This window comes from Pipra filicauda, unplaced genomic scaffold (genome assembly GCF_003945595.2).
Source record: "Pipra filicauda isolate LSUMZ 115617 unplaced genomic scaffold, ASM394559v2 scaffold482_size497672_pilon, whole genome shotgun sequence".
NCBI classification, from domain to species: domain Eukaryota; kingdom Metazoa; phylum Chordata; class Aves; order Passeriformes; family Pipridae; genus Pipra; species Pipra filicauda.
In genome coordinates, this window is record NW_024104623.1 from 66,905 (window position 1) to 90,345 (window position 23,441).

A 23,441-nucleotide genomic window follows, 5' to 3' on the forward strand; every position below is an offset into this window, starting at 1 on the left:
GCCCGGCTTCGCTCTCTTACTGCGCGCGCCTCACGCGCTTTTCTGGGGCCCCTCCCTCACATTTCGCGGCTCCCCCTCCGCTGCTTTTTCGGCTTCCTGGGGTTCCCCCACTCACGTTTTGGTGTCCCCTTCTCACATTTTAGTGGTGTCCCCCAATTCACGGGTCGGAGGGCGGGGCGGTTACCCAAGAGAGGTTGTTTTTCTCTTACATTTCAGTTTTCATTTTATTGCCTTTTTAGTTTGCTCGCGTTTATTTTTTTTCTTTAATTTTCTTTCGTATTTTATATTTCCTTCTTTTTTTTTCAGGGGAACTGGCCTTACAACGAGACTGGGGAGATTCGGATTAGAGATTCGGAAAAAATTGGGTGGTCACGCATTGGAATAGGTTACCCAGGGAGGTGGTGGGGTCGCCGTTGCTGCAGGTGTTCAAGAGGTGTCCGGATCTGGCGCCGGGTGACGGTTTAGGGGTTACAGTGGCAGCAAGGTATTTGTTTATTTAACGTTGGGAACAAGCCAGGTCCTGTTTAATTACTCATAATTAATTACTCATAATTATTTAATTACTTAGTTACTCATAATCTGCACTCTTTTGATTATGGTCACAGCAGCAGTCACCTGGCCAGAAGCACCAGGGGTGCTCCACGAAGCTCCACGTGCTGGCCCTCAAGCGTCCGCAGCCATTGTGGTGCACCATGGCATTTCCACACCAGGAAGGACTCTCTGTTCCCAGTGGAGAATTAAACAAGGAAACGCATTGATCCTTCCTCTCTCAAATGCAGGTAAGGAGATACACATCCACAGTGTCACAGATTTGTCACTTCACAGTGACAAAAGCACAGTGCTAAAAGCAGATGGTGTCTTCACTGACTCTTACATCCCTCATAAGAGGCATATTGCCAAAGACTCTAGAAACAACAAAGTAGTAGCCATACACTGATTTTATTATTTCTGAAAAATGGAATGCTTCACTTACAGAAATTCAGGTGATGTTTGACAAACACCACGTTCATTAGAAACAAAAGAAAACAAAAAATAAACCAAACCAATTTGACATAGTATTTGGCTACAATGCAGCAGCAGTCTTGCTCTTTTATAATCACAAATTCAATGTGAGCCTGGTTAATAAAATTCCTGACCACTGTAATCTGGTATTAAAAAAAACCAAAAACAAAAACATATATGTACAGAGCTTTCAGTAGCGGCGGCTAAAACGGGGTTCAGTCAGTCTGTTTGTCCGTTCCTGGCCCGCAAACACACCTTGGATTCCAGTACTCTGCAGCATCTGGCTCTGGTTTCCAACTTGTGTAAAGCTTCCACGTCTAAAAATAAGGCCAGACAAATTGAACATTGCCCAGAAAAGTTAATACTACTGTGACTCTGAGAAAAGATGTGTGTTTAGTTTGGTTTTGTTGTTTGTTTTTTTCCCTTGCCAATCCATTGTTAAGCAGAAACTGAAAGTATTTTTCACAACTGACACAGGAATTTGTTTTATAGAGATCAATCAACTATTACAAAAACATTACAAGCACTCTGACAGAAATTCTTACCCAGACATCCCTCCTCGATTCATCCCATGGCCTGGTCCTGACTGACCAGGCATGCTTCTATCACCACCTAATTTAAAAAGAAAAAAAAGAAAAAATACAGGCTTTTGTGTTTTCCTAATAAAAAAGTCACCTTGTTCCCAGAATTTCATTTGCTTTCTCAGTAATTTAACTACCACTAGAAGTTCAGCAGCAGTAATTCACAGAAAAAACCACAATCACACTGGTAAGCAGCAAGTGTACCTTGCCATCTCTCATGATCCCGTCCCATCATTCCTCCATCCACATTTCCCTGCCATGTACGATCTTGGTGCCCCTCTAACTTTCGACCATGATCTCCCCAGTCACGTCCATCTCTTAAAAAAATAAAAGAACATCTTCTAGGTATGTCCCCTATCCATTTAGCAGCATAGGGTAAAGCCAAACACCATACCCCATACAAAAGTGTGTTAAATGGTTAATCAAGCTGTAGCTATAGCCACCCAATCATCACAATAAAAACTGGTCAAAGTGGAACAATGAGAAACTTGCTGAACAGCATCCTTCACACAACAAAACTTGTCTTTCTGACCTATAGAGACATCACTGATATTGCAATGGACTGAAATACTTAGACATGGAACAATTCATTGGCTGCCATTTCTCCGTCTGGTGTACTTAGGCAGAACTGAACATTATGCATCTGGAACATGCCCAGCTTGACCAACCGGTTTAAAGAGAAACCACTATGATTCTACATGAGTCAGTCCTCCACCCCCACCACTGCAGAGACTCTCACTCAATTTCCTTAAAACCTGACCACCAGCCATAAATGAGACTTTTGCAGGCCTTACTGGAGCATCTGGTATGTGACTAAATCTCACCTGTAGACATGAAAGTTATTTACATGAGAACCACAGCTATAAGCTAACTGAGCAGCATTTCTTTATTCACTACAATGCTCCATTCTCCTGATGCGTGTGGGAGCTACACATGTGAATTTCTTGCTCCTCCAGGTGGCTCAAAGAAACTGCCTGGAGAAAGGATTCACACTTGTCAAACTGCTTCCGCTGTCATCCTTCAAAGGTTCACTGAGCACTAAAATTTTAACTACAATCCCTTCCCTTATTTCACAAGCACTAACCGGGTTTGTGGGGGTATCCCTCTCCCTTCATTCATTCTTCTGTCAGACCCATAGCCACCCCAACTATCCCGGGAGTGACGATCAGGCCCTCCATGGCGTTCATCCGGGTAATGCTGAAAGGCAAATGGTACTCAGTTATGCTAAGAATCAACATGGGTTTTCTTTTCTGATTGCAAAAATTCAGCTTCTTGGACGTTGCCTTCCTATCAGCTGTCAAAAAACAAAATGGTAGCAAACTCATTTTTTTAACTGGTTCCACTGTTGCTACTGTGCAGGGTTCACTCTAGGCATTTATTTTGTTTCACAGCTCATATTCTGCTCTGCTCTCTAGTGGGAGAAGTCTGTTTGTTAAGGTTTTTTAAGGCTTACATTCTGGCTCCAGATTGTTAATTTTTACATAGATTATCTGCCTACTTCCCACCTCTCTTCAGAAGTGAAAGGTTTTGAATACCTTTGTGGTATTGGTTTTCACACCTGTCCTTTTATCTGTCCAAGTCATCTGCCTTGTTTCATTATGGCACTAGTTATTTTCTAAAAACCATTCAGATAAATGTGACAGAAGGGATCCTTCACCAGCTAAGAAACTACAGCAACTATCTCTTAACACCTAAGATGGTTAACCAGAAAACTTTTATTGCAACATACCAGCCTGAAAGGATGCTGTACCGTAGCTCCCATCGCTCGGAGGTTTCCCCCTGCCCGTATCTGTGGCTACCACCCTAGCAAGCAGATAACATAGTAACTTACTTTACGCACATTAGCGTACAAAATTAGTTGCTGCTTGAACATCTGCTCAGTTTAAACCCAGTGGTGACTGCATTTAAGAACTAGGCTGCACGAGCACTGTGTTCTTTCTGCTTTGGGGTCAGCTTGATTGGCTTTTTCACAGAAGCGGTTATTTGGTTCTAACGCACCTGCCCATCTCGATCTGGTATTCCTCTTGTACAGTCTCTTCTGGAACAAAAAAGGGCAGTTTCAGTTTAATCAACACAGTAATCATAATTCCAGTGTCTGCATGAAATAGCGCACAAAAATTTATCTTCATTAGGCTGTAAATCTGGATGCCAACGTTTCTTTAGTGGCAAGATACTCAAAGGAGTTGCTTCATAGCATAAAAAGCGATGAAAGTAGCATCTATCACTGTAACATGGGCAAGCAAAGCATCACTGAGGCACGGTCATGTACTCAGTGATACCCACAGAGAATACTGAGTGAACCTACCAGTATCAGAAATGAGTTACAAGGCAAAAACAAAGTAGTATGGCTTTCACCAAAGATCCTTTGAGAGCAAAACAGAAGTCTCAATGGCGCTATGCAGAAAACATGTTTCCATTCTGTGGAGCTAAAAATCTGCATTAGCCAGGCTGCAAAGATGAAAATACAGGAAGTTTTAAAGCAAAAGACTAAGTCTTAGACTGAGGAACAGGGATTCACAAACCAGACTTGCATACATCGAGAGAAGCTGTAGTATCTCCATTAGCATCATGGCAGACTACATTAGGACTTGGTTTACAATCTTTATGCAGCCTCTTTCTGGTATGTCCATAACCCATGAAAACAAAGGATTGCAAGCACATACGAAATTAGACATGAGAAATGCACAAGGGTCATTTGTTTTACTCTTCTGACACCCTTCAAGCCATTAGGTAAGCCACAAAAAGACACTAGATTTCCGTAAAGGTTTAGGAAGAAAAGATACTGCCTTGCCAACCTGTCCAAACAATGATCTTGGTATCGTCCACGATCCCTGTGGTCAAAGTCGTGGAATCGGTCTTGACGACTAAATTCAGAATGATATCTATCATCTATTGCCATTCGCTTCGCCTCTGGCCAGTACGGGTCATCTCGCCTGCAAAGGTGGTCACCGTTAGTAGTAATCGCAAAACGATCTTCCCTTTCCTGCTCTCTTGATATCAAACCTATCCAATTACCTAAACTATTACTTTTTATTTCTAATTAAAAACCTATGTGCATTAAGAAGGAATCACATTTTGGTTTCAGAGAAAACCAGGTGTACTGACACTATACACAAAGCTTAATTTCAGCACAGTGCTGATGTGAGAATGTTCCCATTAGCAATCCTGCTTTAGAGTTGATACAGTTACTATCCTTGGTCACTCTTCTCTGAGAAATAAGAATAAACCTCCTGTAATAAAACACTGCTTACAAGTATACAAGCACAACGTTTCTCCTCTTCAAGATTGCTATAAAGCGTTAAAAGCAACATGTAAATAGTCCTTCAGCTGTGAGCTTCCGTGGCTGCTTTATCAAGAGTACTCTGAAGAGTTTGGAATGTCACTGCCATTATCATTACCTGCCATCAGGATCATAAGGCCTTCTCATGGCAGATCGCCGTTCCTGTTCATAACGTAGCTGCTCCTGCTGACGTCGCAGCTCTTCCCTCTCTCTCTGGATTCGCTCCTGTTCTCGTCTCCTTTCCTGCTCTATGTGCATTCTTTCTCTCTCCAACCTCTCTCTCTCCAAGCGCTCTCTGTCAAGACGCTGCCTTTGAAATTCCAGCCGTTCTCGTTCTCTCTGGAGCCTCTGTCTTTCATCCCGTTCATGAATAGCTTGAAGACGTTGCTCTCGATCTCGCCTCTCTCTTTCTCTAATTTAAAAAAGATACTTTGTTTTAAATTGAGAATCTTAAGTCTAAGCTTTACTGCTTCTTTGTTTTGGATGGGGTTTCTTGTTTGCTTTTGCTCTTTCGTTTGTAAAGTTTCTGTGTTCTTACCACTAGCTGCTTAAACTCGAATTATCTCTTCCCAATTAAATAACAGATGCTTAGATTACGGGAAAGTAAAAATGTCCACATGAAAAAAGCAAAGATGAGCATTTGAAAAGTGTCTAAGAAACACAATATCTACTCTAAGACAGGTCTGAAAAGGCTTTCATAGAGAGCATGTCCTAAGACATAAGTCTGACAAACAAAAAGTATTTACAAGATTACAGGGAAAAACCAAGTATGGAAATTCAAATCTGACCAAGTAGAACACAAAACCTACAAAAGTCTCCTGAAACACACAGGCTGAGAACATTGATTTCAATAGTAAAACCCTTCATTGTTTGGTATTATGTCTGTTTTACCAAGAGATTAATATCAAATCAATCTGAGATACCACTCTTGGAGGGTCAGCACAACACTACTTTGCAAGCCTGTTCAAAACACAAAACACATAAGGGAGGTAAAAAGAAATACCACTCAAAGTTTAGAGCAAAACTGGGAAGACTCACCGGCGTCTTTCCGTTTCCCTGATTTCTCGCTCCCTCTGTCTCTGACGTTCACGTTCTCGCTGTTCTTTGATTTTATCAAACGATAAAATATCTTGCTTTTCTTTGCTCTCAGATTTGCGATCCTGGCTTTTTGTACTCTGAGTTGAATCAAAACAATACATTAGCTGAACACAGTGCATTTTTAGCTAAAATTCCTAGGTAAATGCCTACTTTATATCAACCTGAACAAAACAGACTATCATACCTTACAAGAGGCAAACAATGTTGGAATGCCAGGAAAAAGTAGGCGAGGGAAAAGTATCCCAAATTTGGCTAAAACTTCTCAAGCATTTAAATACATATCAATACTAGGAGCACATGACCTGACTTGCACCGATGGCAAATAATACAATACTTTTATGGTCATCAGTAACTGTATTTCAAACCTGGGGAAAGACATCCTAACAACATTTTAATATTGCAATTCTACTTCTTCAACTAGGACAGCAGTGCAAAACTATAAAGAAGGTGAAACAGAAACATTTACCCTTTGCCACACCATTAACACCCTAATGCTTTCCAGAGACTGATAAAAGGATGAATGTACCAATATGCAAGGCAAAAACCCCTTCGACTATAAGCGTATAAAGCTACCTGACACCTATTTTTACACAAAAGCTTCTCTGAAAGTTGGACTTACCCTCTCTTTTGATGCAGAGGTTTTTACACTAATAACTGGCTCTCCTTTAGATTTATCCATTACGACTGTCCTTTCGGTTCCTCGACTCGCTGGAAAACCAAATACATCGAAAAATAAATAATACACAAAACATTCAATAATTCATGCAAGATTTAAAACTGTGAAGACACTAAACAGTAAAAAGTTATTGTATTGAGGTTTTCAATTACTTACGGAACTTATTTATGATTTAAATAGCTTACCAAGATTTGGCCAAGTTGAGGATGGGGGCAGTAAAGCTACCACAAAATTACAGTAGTATTTTCTGGCAGGGATGACAAAGAAAGCAAATTTAATTTAATTCTCCTGTCTGCAAAATACATCCCTTTGCCACAGTTTAAAAAAAAAAAAAAAAGGGGCACATAGAACTACCCACTGTGTCGGGTCTAAATCCAGTGACAGTTCCATAAAACTCACAGTTTAACGTTTGGAGTAGTTAAAGTCCAGTAATTATGAAAGAATGCCAGTAACTTACAGCAAAGTTAAGTCAAAGTTTTCAAGGTATTTTCTGATGTTGGTTTTTGTACACTAAGAAAACCTCAGTCTTACTTACTAAGCTTCGTGGTCTTTTTACCGAATTAGCAATCACATCTAATAAGAACACTGAGGTTTGCAGAAGCTGAAGTCTATGAATCAGCTGCAAATTCTGAATGTTTATACTTGTTCTTCCATTTCCTATCAAGCTGGAAAAGGAAATCTTTTCGGATGTAAAGTAAAAGTTTTGTCACGGCCACCATATTCTTCGCACCAATTTTTAATTGTTTTTTTCCGAAACAAGTGTCTTTGAAAACATTTCTGAATGACAGCTAGCATTACCCGATTTGCTTGCCCTAGATCTATCAGAAGATCCAGCCTTTTGTTCCTCTTTCTCTTTTCCTTCTTTTTCATCTTTTTCTGATTTCTTAGCATCATCTTTTCTGTCGGTCTTCTCTTCCTTCTTAATACCAACAGATCTACAAAAAGAAAAATGCCTCTTTCAAAAGCAACAAACCACTTGAAAAACAAATATTTGAAGTATCACTTGCTAACCACACCAACAGTCTATCAAGAAGACAGACTAAATCATAGAAATATTTGTCAGTTAAAAGAGGAGACCAAGCAGGAGTCAGATCAGAGGACAAGTGACTGATAAAAGTAAGGGTTTATCTAGAAAGGAGCCGATTTAGTATCTCCTAATATAACAAATTTTGATACTAACCCTAAAGAGCTTTGTATTTCTGAGCAGAGGGCCAATTAAGATGGCCTTGCTGCTGAAGAACATCGATTTCAAGTTTTCAAGTATTACTCCTATTTCAGATGCAACATGAAAATCAAGATTTATCCCAGTTACTGTTCATCTTGGTCACATGCCTGTATTTCAAATGAGTGGTCTTTAAATGTAGAAAAATACAAAACAGCACTTTACTTCTCAGATTTGGACTCTGCAGAATGGTGCCTGTCTTTTTCCTTCCTTGTTTCACCTTCCTTTTTGTCTGAAGGCTTTTTTCCAGCTGGTTCATTTTTTGCCTAGAAATTTAGCCAGAAATAATTTTATAGTGAGAGACAGACATTAAAGTTGCATTCTTTTATTTTTATTACACTGTCATGAAATAACTACCACTTACCTTTTCCACAGAAATCATTTTGCCATGCAGTTCTGTTCTGTGGAGGTGATTAATACACTTAGTGGCTTCCTCAGATGTTGACATTGTTACAAAGCCGTAGCAGCGAGCACCAGGACTGCGAGCATTTGTCACTACTTTTGCACCGACCACCTTTGTGGGGGAAATAAAAAAAAAAAAAAAAAAAAAAAAAAAAAAAAACCAACAACCAAAAACCTGTGTTTGCAGATCTGCCACTAAAATTCTAATTTATTCGCCATTTCATGGAAGCATTGAATGGTTTAGGTTTGAAACGACCTTTAAAAGCCGTCTAGTCCAATGCCCTGTCATGGGCAGGGACATCTTCAACTAGTGCAGGTTGCTCAGAGCCCCACCCAACCTGGCCCTGAATGTTTCCAGTGATGTGGCATCTACCACCACTCCAGGCAACCAGAGTTCCAATGCCAGTGTTTCCACCACCCTCATCATAAAAAATTTCTTCCTTATATCTAGTCTGAATCTATCTCTTTTAGTCCAAAACCATTTCCCCTTGTCATATCGTTTCAGGCCCTACTAGAACTCTGTCCCCCACCTGGTAGACAGCACCTCTGTCTACCAGTACTACACAGTATAGCACCTATCCACTTTTAACAGGCAGGAATTATGCTCAGCACAGAAGATTCCATCAGTATTCTCAGAAGAACACATCACTAGGTTTGTCTGACAGACAGCAAAAGAAAGGTCATTGTTTAAACTTGACCTCTATATCGTTGGGCCAGCCGTGTTCTAGAAGTGCCTCACTAAAGACTACTACACAGAGTATGATGTGAGCAATGGTTACGCCCATGTCAACAGAAATAAAGCATGGCAGAAAAGGTTCAAATTTAACATTGTTACACATGTTCACAAAAAAGTATAAAATTAGCACAACATTCTATGAAACAGCTAACTCCAATCGTAGAACAGATTGTTGATTACAGCTCTGCTGAAAAAGAGACCACTGTCGTAATCAGCTGACAAAATTCATCTTCAAGTCGCTGAGCAAATCAGTAACTGAAGGAAGATATCTATATATAGATATAGATATAGATATGGAAAGTGGGGAGTGTAATAATTAAATAAAACTGAAAAAAACAAAATTACTACCATTTTCTTTTTTCTTTCAGCACATCTGTGCTAGTTGCAATCCACAGATGACAATCTCATAACAGCCAGAGGCACGCACTTAGCGAGACAAACATTTAATACTGCATTCAGAAATGTACTTGGCAGAAGGGCAGATAGTCACACAAGGAGTTTCTTTCCACAATTGTGGCTCTTGTATGCTAGTGGGCACCGCAGAACAAATGGAAGCCTGCCCTCAAAGACTAGATTTCTCAAAGGAATACTTCTTGAAATGGAAAAATTTAAACCAGCTCTCAAGAGGTGTAATTAGATTACAGAACCCCACATGACAATCTACCAGTCTCTCCTATTAAGAACTGCCTCATTTTTGCAGGTATCTGCACAGATATTCTCTGCAAACTGGTTTTCTCGTCCCCACCCCTCCTTTTCAGACAACCTTCTTTATGAAGTATGCTACTTTCAGATACAGAGTTTCAAAATAACGCAAGGAAGTTAAGTACTTAGCTACCCAGTTATTCATCAGGGAAAATAAGATCTAAATTTAAGGTCAGCCTTCAAATGGTCTGCTAATTTACATATCCACTACATACCTTTCCATACTTGCTGAAAAGATTCTTCAAATCTGTAGCTCTAGTAGAGGATGAAAGTCCACTAACCCACAAATTTCTGCCAGAACCACTACCCACACGGCCTGAGGTACAAAAAAGCCAAACACAAAAGACCATGTGGCAGACAAATGCAACAGGGCAAAACCAACTTCTTTTCCTCATAAAACTTTCCAAATGCAATTTCACTCCTACCTCTTCCATTCATTCTTAAAATCAATACACTGGAGCCTGCAAAAATTAACTTCTGAAGTACAGGCTTACTGTGCATTTGAACAGTCTTAATGTGTTTTTAGAAACATATTTTCTTCCTGTATTTCAATCGCTTTTAGGAGAATTACAAAGTAATAAATGTTAATTCACAAGAGGCTCGTTATTTAACCAAGAAAACCAAAAAACCAACCAGCAAACAAACAAAAAAAACCACCCCAAAAAAGCAAAAACCAAACTTTTTGGTCAGTAAGGTTACAGAAGTTACATGAACTGAAATTTTTTAAGCTATACTTTGAAGGCCTGTGTGACAAGTGCATTGCAGGTTCACTGAATTAACAGTCCTCACCAGAACTGCCACACAGAGTATAAACCTAGAGATTTAGCGATCTGTTAAGATTTTTCAGACAAATCCTGGTCTTTCTGATACCTAATACTATTCATGAAGCTAGTGGAATTCCAATATAACTATTACAATGAAGACAGGCATGTGGTTAAAGAATGAACAAGACACAAAAAGAAGCAGTGTTAACTCAGAAGTAACTGTTAGATTTGACCCCATAACGTTTTTATTTCCGGTCCTTTGCACGTTAAAAACAAACAAACAAACAAACCACACACCACAAAAAACCTACGTACATACCTTTCTCATCTTTTGAGATTATCTTCCTATCTCTGTTCTCCTCAACAGGGCTAGAGACAAAACATCATATTATTCAACCAACTGAATGCAAATAGAACATTAATTCTAGATAGTTTACTAAAATTGGATACCTACCAGGAAATTAGTTTCAAACTAAACACTATATGTGCAAATTTATAGAAGAATGACAGGAAATAGGGATTTGCACCCGTAAACAGACAATTCTGTTTTGCATATGACAGAAATAAGAGTAATTTGGGAAAACAACCTTTGAAGGTTGAGGAAGGAAAGAAATCAAACCCATTGTGTTTAAAAAAAAAATTAAAAATATCTGCACATGGAGAAATAAAACACACTCTTTAGGAATAGGCTACAATTTCATCAGTCTCGGTGGCCAATTGAAGGAAACAGCTTATTCGCATCACTTAACGACCAACGATAAAAGATAGCATCTGGTCTATAACGGAGAAAAAACAAACCTCTTTTTCTGATCACCGCCCTCACTGGCTGAGGACTCTTTAGTAGCAGGGGATTCCTCAGAATTAGCTTTGTCTTCTGTTCTCTTGGCATCTTCTTTGCTATCTTTGGCTTCAGGACCTGCGCCTTTTGCCGCTGTTTCCCCACTAGAGGCTTCCAGGCCTTGGGAGCGTTTGCTACTCTGATCGCTTAGGGTCTCTACTACTAAAGATTCAGAGTCCGGCTTCTCTTCCTCTAGTGTCTGTTCACATGTCTCCCCTTTTGCTACAACTAAACGCTTTGCTTCCTTCCTTGCCATAGCTTGTGCCGATTTGCTGTCCAAATCTAAAGCATCTTCCTCCAACTGAGCGGCGGCAAGAGCGTCCTCTTCCTCCGCCAGCCTCTTGCCTGGCACCGCGATACTTGCTTCCTGTGCATGTGGCCGCTCCACTTCGGAAGTTTCTTCGTTAAGTACTTCAGATTTACAAGTTTCCCCCAAAATGTCGAGTATTTTCTCATTTTCTACGGATTTAACAGGAATAGAATGGCACAAGATTTAATCACCAGGGAAATACAGCAATCACAAATGTGGAACTGGCATGGCTGCCACACTAACACCAAGAGAACTTCTAAGCTACACAGAGATTGGAAAACCCTAGTGTACACAGTGTTAAAAGTACTATGCTAACTGCTTTCTGACAAACTACCAAATCAGCCCTAAAACGATAACAGGGAAGAAAAATGCCCCCACAGATTTAACAAAAAACTTCTGGCTCATCCTCCATATTCTTCATTAAATCCTTCAGCTCTGTTTCTTCTCGAGTTAGCTTCCAGAGTCCCAGATGCTTAACTGAACGTATCAAGGCACTGAGAGTTCAATTTCCAAATGTCTGTGAATTTCTTTTAGCAGACAGTCCAACATGAGAACTGGGCATCTTCTGATGGTGCACGAGTGTGTTTGCAGTCCAGAAAGTGAATAGGATCCGCAGTAAATTCCTGTGATGACAGTGTATTCCTTCTTCTGAAGTCCCGTCACTCTTTAATGTCTGTTCTGTACCAGAGCTTTGTACTACCTGCACTCCTGCATTATGTTTATAGAACTGCTGTACAGTGTGATATCACAAGATCTGTTTTCAGAACCTTTACATCTTTAAGGCTCGCTCCTTAACTCCACTCTGTAGTAACAGTTCTATGGAATCATTCCATCGCATTAAACACATTTTCAAAAGGCGGTTATTCACAGATCTGGTGATATGACTAGGTTTCCAATCTCTATGACCCTGCATTGACCTGGACTGTCCACCATAAAAATGAACACTACAGTAATGCATTTAAAAAAAAAAAAAAAAAAAAACAAATAGGGACGCAAAAAGCCTAAATGAAGAATGAAACTGTTTAAATGCCCAAGATTCTTTTTTCATTAAAAAAATACCAAAAAACCCCAAAAATACCAACCAAACAGAAAACCCCAAACAGTACCTGGCTCCAAAGGTAACTCTTCAAGTTCCTGCAGTGAGAAAGATTTTAAAAAGGAGAAATATCACTATTTCATAAGAAGTCAAGCTGTTTTTCTGAATGACACCTTTCAATCACCCAATACACAGCAGAATTTAACGGAAGCATTACTATGATTTAACCTATTTCAGCTTTGAAAACGTTGAAATTTCTCAGAAGGTTTAACGTGAGTTTTTAACATCCTCAAAGTTTTAGGAACTGTGTAAAAACTTTAACGTTTCTCAAATTCAGACATCTGTTGAACACATGGTGCACGTTCACATCGGTAAATAAATCAACAAACATAAGCTGCACGGAGAAAACCTTATCTTCACGTTACCCTTCTTTACAATGTACTTTGTGACGTCTCCTTTCTGAAAACAAGATCAATAGAAACACCAGGTTCACCTGGAGCTAGTGTCCTTAACTTACCACGAGCGATGTGAAACCAAGGTCAGTATTTCAGGAACAGTTTCAGCTTTCTTGACAACATGGGATACCTCCACTTTTAATGGAAGTTAAATATAATGTAAAGCACTGAGTTGGTATATACGTCAGATAAAAGGAATCAAATCTACCACCAAACTCAGTATGGTACGTATATCACATATACATATATACATCCTGAGAGATACATAGATCTTTGTACATACGAGTAAATTAGAAAGGCCTTAGTTCCTATTCTTTGCAGAGTAAGAATGCACCCACTGCGTACTTCCTGTACATACAGTTTCAACATACAGCTTTATATGTGTTTTTTTTTGTAAAGAAAAACTGGCTACAATTTACCTTTATTATGGTTAAATCTGATGAAGAAGCATCTAAACTGTTTCCAACGTCTTCAAACTCTACCTTTAAAAAAAAACAGATGGAAGACATTTTGTTATCTATAAAAGAATATTGTCAGTGAAACCTGAATGAGAAACTCAAGATTTTAGTTTCACTGACAACCGGTATTAAACAAATACATCTAGCACACAAAACAACCAATAAAGGTAAAAACTGAGCAATGACCCTCAAGATTTTTCTCGATCTCCACTGACTGGATAAGCTTTCTCATTACCTCTTAACTATGTTGGTCAGCTCACACAAATCTTTTAAGTATGGGGATTCCAACAGAAAACTTTCTCTGACTTATATCTCTGTTATTTACAGCAACATAAAGCCAAAAAGTCTATGTAACTCGATAACTATTTCCTTCTTCTGTGGTAAAAAGTAGACCACAGGAGGTGGCCTGGCCTCAAGCAATTCAGTCACTGAAAAAAACCTACTTTCCCTGTATTTCTATTTGACTCGTGTAGGACAAGGATATGCTTTGGGATAGGGGGTCAAACTTATCTCCGAACTTTCAGATCACAACAAGGGAACCACACAGCTTTAGAATCTTGTGGTCCGGACTTGTGACACAGTGTGTGTGCACAACAAAGAGCTACACTCCCTCTTAGATGGGGCAGAAATAACTTTCTTAAAATGCTGTGTTGTACATTTCAGGAGATACGCACTTGATTCCAGATGAACGTGGAAAGCCAACATAAAAATACTTTCGATAACTAAAAAAACTGCAAGACCCAACCTTAACAAAAAAATAACATAGAATATAGCTTCCTGAATGTTGCCGTTCAATTGAAGAGAACAAAATAAGCTATAGTATTTGTATGCCTCACGTGTTCTCTAAAATAAAGATGTCAAAATGGGAATGTAAACATAAGGCGAATCAGAGTTCAAAGCATGATTAAAAACAAATGCTTTCTGGACTGCTATTAATTCATACAGTCATGTGCCTACAAACAACATCTAAGTATTTTAAAATTAAGAATCATATTTTCACAAATATGTAAAGGAATAAGCAATGGCCATAAAAACCAGTAGAGTCCCAAATATTCTTTAGCTACCATTGTGCTATTTAATTCATAAGTAAATAAATTTAAAAAGAAATCTGATTCCACACACATAAGAGATGCATACCATCACTATTGGTATTTCTCTTGGTTCTTCTTTAATTTCTGAAAATTGTGGGGATGCCTCCAAGTTACCTACAGCATACTGTGCAGGCTGATCTGGAAATTCTTTCACTTCTGCATCAGCATTTTCTTTACTATCAGACAGCGAGTCAAGAATATTATGAGCACTGTAATCCTCTCCGCAATCTACCACATTTCCATTATCTATTTCAGCTTCATCTAACACACTAATATCCATCATGTCAATATCCTGCAAGTTATCCAAACTTGCTTCAATATCGTCCTGTAAAAAGAAAAAAAGTACATGTAATAGTCATTGCAACTTAAAAGCAATGCTGTCATTACTTTGCTTCAAACCCAGCCTCACATACCTGCCCATCTCCCGAGTCCTCTTCCAGGCCATTGTCTTCTACTCCCTCTTCCTCTGGTCTACGTCCTAACAACATTACGATCGTTAGAATGAAAAGACAGTAAATACACATGTGCTCTTCAAGTTTTACTTTTTCATCAAAGTTGGTATTCCCTTCAATTTAGTTATCTGCTCTACCCTTATTTTCCACAACCAAGCATTCGTATGCCATATCAGTTCAGTAACTGACACACATGCTACAGCCCAATGTCTGGCAAGAATTCAAGTAGCACCACTGTGCACTCCCCAGAACATTTGGCTCAGCTGAGATTGCAGCAATTTATTATCTCAACTTTCGTTTCTTTACAGACATTTACTAGAAACAAAAAAAAAAAAGCAGCCAAACAAAAAACACAACGCAAACCAACGAAAAAAACCCTCTCTCTGTGAGTATTACTGCATTGCTCTGTGCACCAGCTGGACTTGCCATATCACAACTGACGCTACCGAAAACAGCATGCCAGCTTCAGCATGAAATGGTAACTCCTCAAGCTCAGAGCTAAGTAGTTGTTTCATTTTTTATGAATTCTATTTTCCTCAAAACCTACAAGCAGACTGCAATTAAAAGGTGAAAGGGGCTTCAAAGCCAAGAGGATCATTTCATTTATTTCCATCCCAATACTAAAAGTGCTGTAACATGTTAAGTATTTTTCTGAGACTTGAAAACTAATGTGATTATCAAAAATCTCTGCTTTTACCCACAGCTGTGACATTTGCTATCTATCTGCTCAAGATTTCACATTTTAGTCTGCAAGCAATTACACTATCACTCCAAATGGGATGTAACAACAAAAATTTGGATCAAACAAATTAGTTGGCAAAACATTTGAGTCTCATCTCACAAATTTACATTTTGTTTAAGTCAAAGTTAGAAATAAAAATACTTAATCTAACCTAGTTATTCTGCTTAGCTCTAATACAAAAAATTTTAACAGTATTTGATCACAAAAGAAGATGAAACTGTGCTAATTAACTAATTCTAGAAAAAGAGTAGACTATTTTTTAAAAATAAGGATTATATAAGACTGTCTCACCGTTAGAAAAATCAAGCATAAAGCCCTGAAAACACACTTGATTTCACATATTGATTAAAAACTAGTCTTCTGTGAACAAAAATGTGACTGCTATTAGCTATGAAGCCTAACCATAACACTACAGAGGTTATCTTGCAGTTGCTAGAAACTTCATTTCTACCTCAAAAAAAAAAAAAAAATCCCTTTTATTTCTCAAAAACGAAGGTACAGTCACATGAAAAACCAAGTTAACTATTTTAAAAATAGAGACACTGCTTTAGTGTTACTTAGTAGTGTCTGCTACAAATTTCAGGGAATGCTGAGAAGAAACCAACAGATCCTTCAAGTAGACCATTTCCTGCCTTATTAAATTACATTAAATTCTGTGAATAAATGACCACTAACCATACCACCCATCCCTAGAAACCTGAGCACAAACGTGAAGAAGACTACCAGTAACATGGGATTAAAGGTCCGAACCAAGGAACAGAACATTCAGTTGTGCTTAATTTCTTCCAGAAAACCATTTTTACTCAAATCTGGCTCAGGCAAGTAACATTAGCTACAGCTTTGGGACTGCAAAACATTTAGCAACAGTGCCCAAAATAAAATCAAGCAAAAAGAAAAACAGAGAAAAGGTTCCATTTCATGAGTACAGTTGCTTGAAAACTCAAGGGAGATGGGGTGGAGATTCTCTCTAACTGCCCTGTACCTTTGCTGCTTCTTTTTGGAGTTTTCTTCATGATACTTTCTGAAACCACTGGAATTTCATCAGGATTCCCTCCTTCCTCCTCAATAGCCTAGTAAAAGGAAAAGACAAAGGTAGATATGAAGATGGGACATAAAAACTTTCATTTGTGCATTTTTGCTGAGTTTCAGAGTTGGACACTAGAGGCTGAAAAATTTCAAAACAAGAATCTGGTGCTTGGAATCAGCAACTTGGATACGCAAGTGAAGAACCACCAGCTCAAAGTAACAAGTATGGAGAAAACAGTAGCATGTTGGTGTAAAGCTTCTGGAAAGCAGTCAAAAGTCAATCATACAGCACTTGCAACTGTGCGCTGCTGTGACAGTGAGAACTTCGCCTCTAGGAGACAGTAAGCATCAGTTTGGTGAAGGTGTTCCGCATTCTGCTATAACATACCAAACATTCCGATGCAGTGTACAGGCTACCAACTAGAAAGCCACAAAAATACCAGTACGCAACAAAAGCCTAGTGCACAGCGTACAGAAGTATAAATGCAGGAACTGAGTGGAAGGCGGAAAATTCGTACTAAAAACACTTGGGCCGAATGCCACAGCAGACCCGCTGTGCTGTACGGGTCTAGGATATCGGGAGCTGATTCGCCGCGTAGATGAAAGCGCCCGGCTCGCACACAAACACCCACCGCACTGTGTGACAGAAGGGCTCGCTCCTGGGATGGCCAAGCGCAGGGTCTCCCCCGTCAGGCACAGAGCGGTCGCAACGGGTTCCGCGGAACTCCCGCTCCCGGTGCAGCCCCGGCCCCGCCGTTCCTCGGCCCTTTGGCGCCATTTTCCTCGGCATGCCCGCCGGGCCCGGGTCACGCCCGGGTCACCCGCCCCTCAGGCGCGCGCCTCCCCGCTCACCCTCCTGAGCCGCTCCATGAGGACGCTCTTGTTGCCGCCGCTGTCCAAATTGCGATGCTTGAGCTCGGCCCGCAGGTCTATCACGCGCAGCTCGCTCAGCGGCCGCCGCCGGTTTTCGGACTCCGAACGGGGAAATCCGAGCCCACACAGGGACGCAGGCTCTCCCTGCCCCGCCGCTGACTGACTCTCCGCCATGGGCAGTCGTTTCGAGTCGCGCTCGCAGGGCGAAGCTGGATAAAAACAACGCGGAAAAGCCGCAACACAAAATGGTGGAAAACCGGGGCTCGGGGGGGGGGGGGGGGGGGGAAACACAGTAAAAGGGGCGGGAACGGGAGGAGCCGCTGCGCGCGCAGCCTACCCGCGCCCTTACGCGCGTGCGCTCTGCGGCTCCTCTCGCTCCAGGGCCGCGATGGCGGCGCGTGCGCGCTGGGGCTTCGATACCTCACCGCGGGAACGCGCGGTCAGCCCGCCCCGGCCCCCTGGGCGCGTGCGCGAGAGCTCACGAGCCGTCCTTGACGCGACTGACGCCGTCTTGCGCCTGCGCGGGAGCCTTCACTCACTTCTCCCTCCAGGCCCCGCCCCTTCCCTCCTCCCCCCGCCTGCGCACTGCGCGCTTTGTGCCCCCTCCCCTCGGCGCGTCTCGCTCCCACCATTTTGTGCTGTGATCGCAAGGTTTGTCGCGGGGTTGGGTTGTGTTCTCCTGCGCGCTCGGACTCGAGGCAAAACATCGAAGGGGCCTTGATGGCGGAGAGTCAATCAGCGGCCGGACTGGGGGATTACACATCCCTTGGCGGGGCCGCGGCTTTCGGTTCGGAACCCGAAACGCGGCGGCTGAGCGAGCTGCGAGTCATCGACCTGCGGGCCGAGCTCAAGCGCCGTAACCTGGACAGCGGCGGCAACAAGAGCGTCCTCATGGAGCGGCTGAGGAAGGTGAAGCGAGCCCCGGCGGGGGGGCGGGCGGTGCCATCCGGGTCCTTTGTCTTCGGCGCGCTTGGCGCGTGCGCGCTCGGGGCCGAACCAGGGGCCGCCGGCGGCCCTGAGGAGAGTGGGGCTGCAGCCGCTCCCTGCGCTGCGCCCCAGGGCCAGCCCCGGGAAGCCGCGGAGGGGTTGTTTGGCACCAGCGCGTCCCCTTCTTCGCACCGCTACGGAGCCCTTACCCTTGCGGGGACGGGCAGCAGCCCCACCGCTGCTTTGCTTTGTGACACCCGCCCGCCCCCCAGCCGCTCCGTTGGAGCGCTGCTCACATTCCACTCGGCGGAATCCGAGATGGACCCGGCCTTCCCGTCGTTCCCTGACCCTGAGGTTCGCGCGTCCTTCTTCAGTTTTCTCTCTCATTCACACACACACGCGATTCTTTCCCATATCTTTCCTCGTGCTTCCCTACACGCTTCATAGAATGGGTCAAGTTGGAAGGGATCACAGTGGGTCATCTGGTCCATCCTCCGTGCTCCAGCAGGGCCATCCCAGAGCACATAGCACACGATCGTGTCCTGACGGTTCTTGCATATCTCCAGTGAGGGAGACTCCACACCCTCTCTGGGCAATGTTCTGGTGTTCAGTCACTGTACAGGAAACTTTCATACTCAGGTGGAACTTTCTATGCATCGGTTTCTGCCCGTTGCTTCTTGTCCTATTGCTTGGCACCACCATACTTCACCTGACTCCATGTCTCCTATCTGTCTGGAATGTATTTTTACAGACTTTCACGAGGCCAGAACAGTATAGTCGGTCCTGGCCCACTTATGGGTTCTAACTGGCCTGCACATTGAGAAAAGGTTGCTGTCAGATATGCCTGAGTTCCTGTAGCAGTCACTCTCAGTTTTATAGAGTTAAAGTAGTTATTTGCTGAATAAGGAGCTTTGCTCCTCAGTCATAGCTTCATTTGGCTGTGGGGTTGTGTTAGACCTTACTATTTAGTGCTTCTGTCAGGTGATATGGCTGCCTGGCTGTATGACCTGAACTAGGGAGAGACGCTAATGACAAATCCTTAAAAATGCAGTTGTAGTTTAACCTCAGTAGGCAGCAAAACACCGCATGGCCAGTCACTCATCTCTCACTTCTTACAGGATGGCGACTGGAAGTGGAAGGGTAAAATGAAAGTGAGAGTAAACTTGCGGATTGTGATAAAGAGAGTTTAATAATTTTAAAAAATGCAAGGGTAAAAAAAGAGCAACATAGATGAAGAAAATTAATAAAAAAAAAAACACAGGTGGTGTAAAAGAAAATAATTGCTTGCTGAGCCTGTCCCCAAGTAATGACAGCCCCACCGTCTTTCACCCACACCAGTTTTATTACTGAGCACATCGTCGTATGGTCTGGAATATCCCTTTAGGCAGTTGGAGTCAGCTGTCTAGCTGTGTCCCTTCCCAATTCCTTGTGCACCCCCAGCCCTTTGCTGATGGGGCAGTGGGAGAAGCAGAGAAGGTCTTGACACTGGGTAAGCATTGCTCAGTAATAACTAAAACCTCCATCCCGGTGTTATCAGCACTATTCTCAGCACAAATTCAAAACATAGCCCCATACCAGCTACTGTGAAGAGAATTAACTATCCCATCCAAAGCCAGTACAAATGCACACCAGCGAAGAATACAGTAGATGTCATACTGCTGTCTCCAATAGGCCATTGAGGATGAAGGAGGAGATCCTGATGAAATTCCTGTGGCCTCAGAACTGACCAACAAGAGAATGCCAAAAAGAACTAGCAAAGGTATGGTGTCTGGACACTTACAGTTCCATTGTTTGCTTGTAGCTAGTACCTAGCATACAAAGTTGATGTCTTCTGTTTCATTAATTTTAAAAAAAAAGTGCTTTTTACCTTATGGAAAACGGTAAAACTCTGTTGCATTAATGAGCAATAACAAGTTTAAATGATAATATGACACTTAACTGTACTTTGTTAGCAAGCCTTGAAACCTGTAGATGAGACTGTAAATTGCAGGTGTTTCTGTACTTGTGACCATGAGTGTAGAATTGGCTCAGGTACAGAGCAAGCAGCTGCAGCATAAGCTCCTGTGGAAAGCTCATTAGTGATTTCAGTACATTTTGGTTCCAAACATTAAATATTGTGTGTGCCGTGTTACACATGGTTTATTTTAATTGCTCATAGCCCGTTCTTTAAAAATACATTCTGGAGAGAAATGGGCTGTTGAAGCTGCTTCTTTCAAGATAAAGGGACTGAAAATACAGAAAGAGCAGTTGTCTGAATAGCAATGTGAGTTTGCTGGTTAAAGTGATGTGTGTGTCCAGAATCTTGAAAGTGAACGCTAATTCTAAATCAGTTTAATTAAGAGAGGTTTTTGTCCTAACAATCTTCGAGTGTTATTTTTAAATGCAGCACCTTCTTAGACAGTGTTGTCTTTGTAGGTACTGAAGTGTAGTGGAATGAGACTGTAGCTGTAGAAAAATGTAGCCATGCTACTTACAGTTCATGCTTGTGCTGTTAGCTTCTATTGAGTGGCAAGTTGACCTCGGTTATATCCAGACAGACCCAGGCTTCTGAATCGGTGTCTTAATGATTTCTTGTTGAAACAAGCTCAGTGTTAGATAATTCACCACAGATTAAACACATTACAAAATTTAGTGCTACGTCTCACTGCGGTGATACTGTTTTTAGGAAGAAAACCGGAAGAAGAAGGTATTGAAGACAATGGCCTAGAAGAAAACTCTAGAGATGGGCAGGTAAGTTGAAATCGTGATTGCGGTTACTAAGAATATGCATCATTTAGCCCACAAGAAGTACACGTTTAACCTTTTTCTTTCTGTAGGAGGATATTGAAGCGAGTCTGGATACCTTGCAGGATATTGACATGATGGATATTAGTGTATTAGATGAAGCTGAAATAGATAACGGCAGTGCTGTGGACTGCAGAGAAGATTATAGTCCTGATAATATTCTCGATTCTCTGTCTGATAATAAAGACAACATTGAAGCAGAAATGAAAGAACTTCCAGATCAGCTAACAGAAAATGAGGTGAGTAGAGGTCTTTGTAATTTTTCAGAAGATACTTAGTAAGTATATGGGCACATGAACAAGTTATTTCAGTCCAGTAGAATATAGGACATGAATGGGGTCTGAATTCTATTTCACATTAACAGCTCCTATGTCATACTCTTTTAAGTGGTAAATGTTCTTGGACTGATCAGAGGCTTGAAATGTTCACAGTAGACGGGTCACTGCCTTCATTGCCTTACAGTATCATCTTTACTTAACATGATAAGAGCCTGGAACTGAAAATACTGTATTAGTTTCCGTATTCACTCTTCCCATTTATATGTTATTTGTCTTGAAGTGTATATATATATCTATCTTTCTGTCTAGTTGTCTAGTTAGTTATATATATGGAGAGGGAAATACATTTTCAACTCACAGGTAATTTGGAAATCTTTTCTGCAGAAATAATGCTCAGGTTTAAGGGAGTTATGTTGTTCTGCTTTCTCATAGAGATTAATAAAAGAAGAAGCAGAACTTCATATATTGCCCTGTTCTGACATTGCGAGGCTTTTGACTTGGTTTTGAGGGCAACTTACAATCTCATTTACAGATAGCACGATCTCCTGCTACTGAATGAATAGGGTAATCCGTATGTTACGTTCAGTCCTCACATATTATCCTTCTTGGATCCTTGTGGGTTTTTTTTCCTTTTGGGCCGTTCACTCACAGAACATACTATCCTTCCTTGCCTCCTTGGGGTTCTTTTTCTTGATTATTTTAGGCCTGCATATCTGTCTCAATTTTTTATCATTTACCTTCTGTCACGTGAAATGGGAGATTTTCTCACACCCTTTGTGTTTTGACTGGCCTGTCAGTGCCCCAGGACAACTGAGACCCTTGTGCCCAAGCAGTCTGTCAGTGTCCTGTTGTGGGGACCCTTGACTGGACAGTCTGGATCAGAGGGTGGTTCGACCGAGCTGTTCCCGGTCACATGCCAACAGCGTGAGACAGACCCCCTCCCAGGTCTCTTCAGTCAAGTATGGTACTTGCTGCCAGCAACTATTAGTGCCCTTGAAGGACTCACACTAAACAGTTTATGGAATAACACTATTAATATAATAGAAAATTGTGACAGGTTAAGGTTTGTGGATTGCTCGTGGTAGTATCTGGCTGCAAAGAAAAAGTGACATACCAACAAGCTGTAATTCCTAACAAAAGCTGGCTCGAGTTAATCATTCAGTGGCACAGTAAGGGTCTTACCCATAGACATCCCAATGGAGGAGAAGACAGGTTCCACCCATCGACTGTTACAGTGGAGTCTTCCCTGGCTTTGCCCTTGGCTTTCCCAGGGCATTGACAGACCAATCTGTCACAAAGGATTTGAGAAAATCTCTCCTTTAATGTGACACCTTGGAACACAGTCATTCCAATGGCATCCAGTTAACCTGAAAGGCAATTTTGTGGTAATCTGTAAATTAAAGTTGTTGTGAGTTATGTAACCCGTGAGCTTTGGTTGTGTGTTACCATCAGCTCTTAAGGAAGGAAGATTTTGGAGATATGTTTTGGTTTTGTAAAAGTAGGAACCTAAGTCAGCCTTACTTGTAACTTGTTTTTTCCTTTAGAAACTAAAGTTAAAAAGTGGGAAAATGGAGAAATACATTCGGTAACCACAGAAACGTGAAATAAATTTTTCCTCTAAATAAGAGTAACTTTGAGATAGACAATGTCATGTTGAAATTAAAACGAAAGGTAGTAGGAGAAAGATATTTAATCATCAAGAACATTT

At 41.4% G+C, this 23,441-nt stretch overlaps 2 protein-coding genes and 1 long non-coding RNA gene across 8 annotated transcripts in view; 2 read left to right on the forward strand and 1 right to left on the reverse strand.

The window, feature by feature from the left end:
• Window positions 1-1,831, forward strand: LOC113983714. Its single transcript, XR_003539196.2, has 4 exons — window positions 1-193; window positions 307-484; window positions 606-779; window positions 1,495-1,831. It is a non-coding gene; the product is annotated as an uncharacterized LOC113983714 (long non-coding RNA).
• On the reverse strand, window positions 921-18,507 carry LOC113983712 (scaffold attachment factor B1-like). 5 transcript variants are annotated; one of them, XM_039386430.1, is made up of 22 exons: window positions 18,374-18,507; window positions 17,724-17,953; window positions 16,828-16,915; window positions 15,065-15,129; window positions 14,698-14,976; window positions 13,522-13,584; window positions 12,718-12,745; window positions 11,262-11,760; window positions 10,783-10,832; window positions 9,915-10,015; window positions 8,224-8,373; window positions 8,025-8,125; window positions 7,436-7,572; window positions 6,581-6,669; window positions 5,902-6,038; window positions 4,982-5,275; window positions 4,379-4,516; window positions 3,582-3,621; window positions 2,668-2,780; window positions 1,788-1,900; window positions 1,548-1,614; window positions 921-1,319 (listed from the first exon to the last, which is right to left on the reverse strand). In XM_039386430.1, exons 2-22 carry the CDS (start codon window positions 17,916-17,918, stop codon window positions 1,193-1,195), a joined length of 2,874 nt encoding a protein of 957 aa, XP_039242364.1. In that variant the 5' UTR covers window positions 17,919-17,953; window positions 18,374-18,507; the 3' UTR covers window positions 921-1,192. The 5 variants fall into 5 exon arrangements, 4 of the variants coding, with proteins under 4 accessions (XP_039242364.1, XP_027568926.1, XP_039242365.1 ...); XM_027713125.2 differs by lacking the exon at window positions 18,374-18,507 and having other exon boundaries at window positions 17,724-18,035; XR_003539195.2 differs by lacking the exons at window positions 1,788-1,900; window positions 18,374-18,507 and having other exon boundaries at window positions 1,300-1,319; window positions 17,724-18,035.
• Window positions 18,350-23,441, forward strand: part of LOC113983711 (scaffold attachment factor B1-like) — a 17,823-nt gene continuing 12,731 nt past the window's right edge. The window contains exons 1-4 of one of the 2 annotated variants that reach the window (XM_027713123.2): window positions 18,350-18,653; window positions 20,343-20,430; window positions 21,337-21,401; window positions 21,488-21,694. In XM_027713123.2, coding sequence (XP_027568924.1) covers window positions 18,465-18,653; window positions 20,343-20,430; window positions 21,337-21,401; window positions 21,488-21,694 — 549 coding nt within the window. In that variant the 5' untranslated portion in view covers window positions 18,350-18,464. The other variant, XM_027713124.2, reaches the window with a different exon arrangement.